This window comes from Gnatocerus cornutus, chromosome 1, assembly GCF_029298725.1.
Source record: "Gnatocerus cornutus isolate USDA-ARS CGAHR chromosome 1, icGnaCorn1.1, whole genome shotgun sequence".
NCBI lineage: Eukaryota > Metazoa > Arthropoda > Insecta > Coleoptera > Tenebrionidae > Gnatocerus > Gnatocerus cornutus.
The window spans coordinates 33,272,412-33,276,280 of NC_142233.1; the positions used below are offsets into that span (position 1 = coordinate 33,272,412).

The following is a 3,869-nucleotide window of genomic DNA, read 5'->3' on the forward strand; positions in this document are numbered from 1 at the left end:
TGACACAATATCCCTCTCTTCTTCAAAACACTCCAATTAGTACCAACTTTAATGAATTTTACTAACACAATACAATACACTGGTCATTCATGTATACTCGTTAACACTAAAATGGGGGCCACACTATCAATTGGTATGACATATATTACACAAACTCTACAAAGAATGATTTTTATGAACGCAGCCCAGCTGATGTCAGCGCTAGGATTACAGGGATCTGTAATTGTTACACTTTTTTTTAAATTTATTCATAGATTCTTTGCTTCACGTCCGGTTTCCTTTTCATCCTGTGCCAGTTTTTCTACCACATCCACCAAACGGACTGAAAAAGGGGGCTGTTACCACATAAACTTTTAATAAAAACACCAATTCTCCTTCATTATTATTACGAAATTACAACGAAAAAAGTTACAAAACCATCACACGTCCTTGTAACAGTGCGCATTCCCTTCCATGTTCAAACGAGGCGGCACATCACCACACGGGGCGCCAAAATTCAGGAAAATACCGCCAAAGTTTCGGTGGAGGCGGTGGCGGCGCTCCTGCCCCCCGTTGATGAATTCCGGTGCGCCGCCATTCATTACGAAACGTTATCATTTTCATGTTAAGATTGTAGCATTAAGTTTTTAAATGTAGATTTGGGGTAGTAACCCCTAGTAATTAAAAATTAAAATAATCCCTTTTTTCGAACGTTGTTTACTTTAAGATGGTGAGACCGAGCAGGTTCTCACAAAAATATAAACATACAGCCTCAAGTGGCCGGAGTCCGCGCCTAATCAGCGAAATTTATGCGTCTGGGACCCATAAAAATCTAGTGAAGGGCTGGGAACATGTAAGTTTTAGGGAAGAATTCATTAGTCTGAATTCAACCAGCGTTGAGTAAAGTTAAAATAATTGTGATTGTGCGACTTTAATTGATTAAAGTGAGTTGAATCTCACTGAGTAGTGAGTCAAATCATTGAGCAAGTCTTCCTCGTTGTTATGTGATATTTTTGAGTGTCAAATTGGTGATAATTGTGGATTTAGCTGTTTTTAATTGAAGACAACTATTTGGTGAGTCCGTTCTAATTTAAATGATCCTAATTAGAATTGTAATCACAATTGGACTAAATGTTCTAAGAGTTGTCAAAGTGTTTTGGTAAAAGTGATTGGCCAAATTTGAGTAATTAATGCAGATATCGAATTAATAATTACAAATTGAGATTGAGCCTTGACATGTCAAGCTAAATTATTAGACTGCCGTCTTTCCATGAATCCTGACGGCAGCTGGGGCAGTTCTTGGGAGATTTATAATCATTGCACGCCCCCAAGACTGTTTGGTGTCACATGTAGTGTGACGATTGTATTGTTTTGTTGTGGTCAATGGGACTGGGCGGAAGACCCATTGCACTCCCCATTTGACGTTGGACAGTAGCGAAAGGATTACGCAGCGTGATAGGGTTGTGTAGTACGACCTCCTCGTAATCATTGCACGTTTCGGACTGCTCCATTTGAGGGTGGATAGTAGCGAAAGGGTTGCGCAGCGTGATAGGGTTGTGTAGTATGACCTCCTCGTAACCATTGCACGTTTCGGACTATTCCATTTGAGAACTAGCTGTTAGTAGACTCTGTCTGTGTGCTTAATATGCGGGAGTCTTTGGACAAGGAGTTTGTCATTTGGGATGCCATCATTATCTATGTATTTTGGTGGTCATTGCACATCTCGATGACGTAACTTTGAGATTAGTAGCTTGGGCCGGGTACAATGTGTGTTAGCGAATGGAGATGTGGTGGTCATCAGCAGAAGGACAAGAGAAGGACCGGTGTCAGCAGTCTGCCACTTCCAGCATCTGTCATCAACACATTGTACCATTGCACGTGTCAAGTACTACTAGTTGCTACGATAGTACGTGGGCCGGTGTGCAGCGTGATCTCCTCACACCATTGCACAGCGCCGTACTAGTCGGAACGGTCCTCTTTGTATCCAACCTGGGCAGAGCTCAATCGAACGAATAAATTAAATAGTCAATGATTAAAGTTAACAGTTGTCTCTTAAAGTTAAAGTTAATGAGTGACTTCATGTCAAAATTGTTTAAGGCCAATTATCACATATTCACTAATGTCCGTTATTTCGAGGGTAGATTGCTCACAGTCGTTTTATTCAACAGGAATAATTTCCTGTAAAAGTGCATCGTCCTGGCTGGCCTCTTTGACATCAAATTCTGACAAGTCCTGGCAAGGCGCTCAGCTGACACATTTAATCCTGACATCGTAAAGTAAGATTGGTAGTCTTTGATTGAGTAGATTAATAAATGTAATTAAAATGGTAACGCCCCTTTTACACAAAAAAAAAAAAATGTAATGAAAATTTCTTTACAAGATAAGCCCCCTTTCTTATGTAAGAGATAATTAAAACAGATCGCGCTACCCGTGGCCCGTCATAGTAATCATTTGTTCACGTAAAATTTCTGTTTGTCATTTAGTGGTCCCATTAAACTCATTTCGACATTTTTTCCTTCGAAATTCAGGGATCATCTTCGCTTCAACGAAAATTCATGAGTGTGGGAGTCCGTGAAATTGTCCGTATTTTGTTGGTAAGACTTTTTTTCCTAAAAACCTAATCATAAAGAGATTTAGAGGAACTGTCAATCACCACATGTCAATTCACATATCGCTTGATTGCAGTTATTTTCAAAAAGCAGGGGCGTACGGGATTGAATTTCCATCCGTGGTGTCACAACCAGAACGAATCAGTGGCATTTTTTCGCAGATAAACGAACACGTGTGGTAACTGATTTCACTATCATTATTTATAAAAAAAAATCGATAACTCCTCGCATATTTCCTATTAATTCTGACATTAACATCATTGCGGTAAACAGTATAAAAAATGACGACGGGATATTAATAGACTTGATTCAATCATTCGGCAAATTCATGTTCGTGAGCGTCCTCGACAAGAAACCTCCGAATTGAATGGAACTCTTGTCTTGATTTTAATTTTAGTTACTTATCGTAATTTAAATTAGAGGTTGGCATACGTTGCATAATTCATGTGTGCTTTGCTTGCCAATTAAAAACGTTGCGACAGTGGCGCAGGTTTCGGGAATGCAATTTTGATTGCATCACATCAAAACAAACAGCGGCGTCTTGAGTTGAGCCGTTGCGATGCGTCATTGTTTATGTATAGCTCGTGTGAATTTCTTCCTTTATTTATTGATGAATTGGGAGATTGGGGAGTTTTTTGTACTTGTCATGCGGGTTTTTCGGAAGATTAACAAACCAGTTGGACCACAAATTTGGGAACAAGCTGGGAATGTTCGTTTTTAAGATTGATTGAGGCGTGAATGATAAGAAAGCGTGGCAGTTCAATAATGAAAGAGTCATTGGGTAAAAAGAAAAGTTTGGAAAAGTTGCGTTGCCTCCGCCACTGGGCGCCCACATCACGTCCCGTAATAGCCGCCGCTAATTCAAATTCTTCCAAAAGAGTCGGTCACGTGAGCGTCCAGTTTGGCGCGAATCGAGTCGATTCATCGAGTGCACCAGGTCCCGTGAGTTAAATGTTGTGTTGTATGTTCCAGGTCGTCAGTCAGCGTCGCAGCGCCCGAACATCATCTTCGACGTCCCGAAAATAAAGGCATTGGTCGGCGTCGTCTCCGTCGCTCCCGCTCCTCCAAGGCCGCAGGTGGGGGGAAGAGCGCGCGATATCTAATCACCGCCCCTCGTGACATGTTTCGTTGATTCAGTCCGCGTCCAGGCAGTGAGTTGTGCGTAGTAACACACCGAAACCGTCGAAAGTGTGCGCGAGTGTGCGCAACGCCAGTGCAGTGTCGTAACACCGCACTCTGACACAGAGGCCGATAGTCCGCTCGTCGCTGATGGACGTCTGA

General features: G+C 41.7%; 1 protein-coding gene across 1 annotated transcript; it reads left to right on the top strand.

Moving 5' to 3' along the window:
- The first annotated feature begins 2,302 nt into the window (after window positions 1–2,302).
- On the top strand, window positions 2,303–3,731 carry LOC148181930 (uncharacterized). The gene is made up of 5 exons (XM_088050711.1): window positions 2,303–2,337; window positions 2,398–2,449; window positions 2,508–2,569; window positions 2,617–2,766; window positions 3,561–3,731. Exons 1-5 carry the CDS (start codon window positions 2,303–2,305, stop codon window positions 3,718–3,720), a joined length of 459 nt encoding a protein of 152 aa, XP_087906837.1. The 3' UTR covers window positions 3,721–3,731.
- Window positions 3,732–3,869: the final 138 nt, after the last annotated feature.

Excerpts from the sequence above, each read along its gene's own strand:
- LOC148181930 (XM_088050711.1), top strand. The coding sequence starts at position 2,303 with ATGGTAACGCCCCTTTTACACAAAAAAAAAAAAAT. Across the intron at positions 2,338-2,397 it reads TTACACAAAAAAAAAAAAAT|ATCGCGCTACCCGTGGCCCG; the intron begins GTAATGAAAATT and ends TAATTAAAACAG. Across the intron at positions 2,450-2,507 it reads TTTGTTCACGTAAAATTTCT|GGATCATCTTCGCTTCAACG; the intron begins GTTTGTCATTTA and ends TTCGAAATTCAG.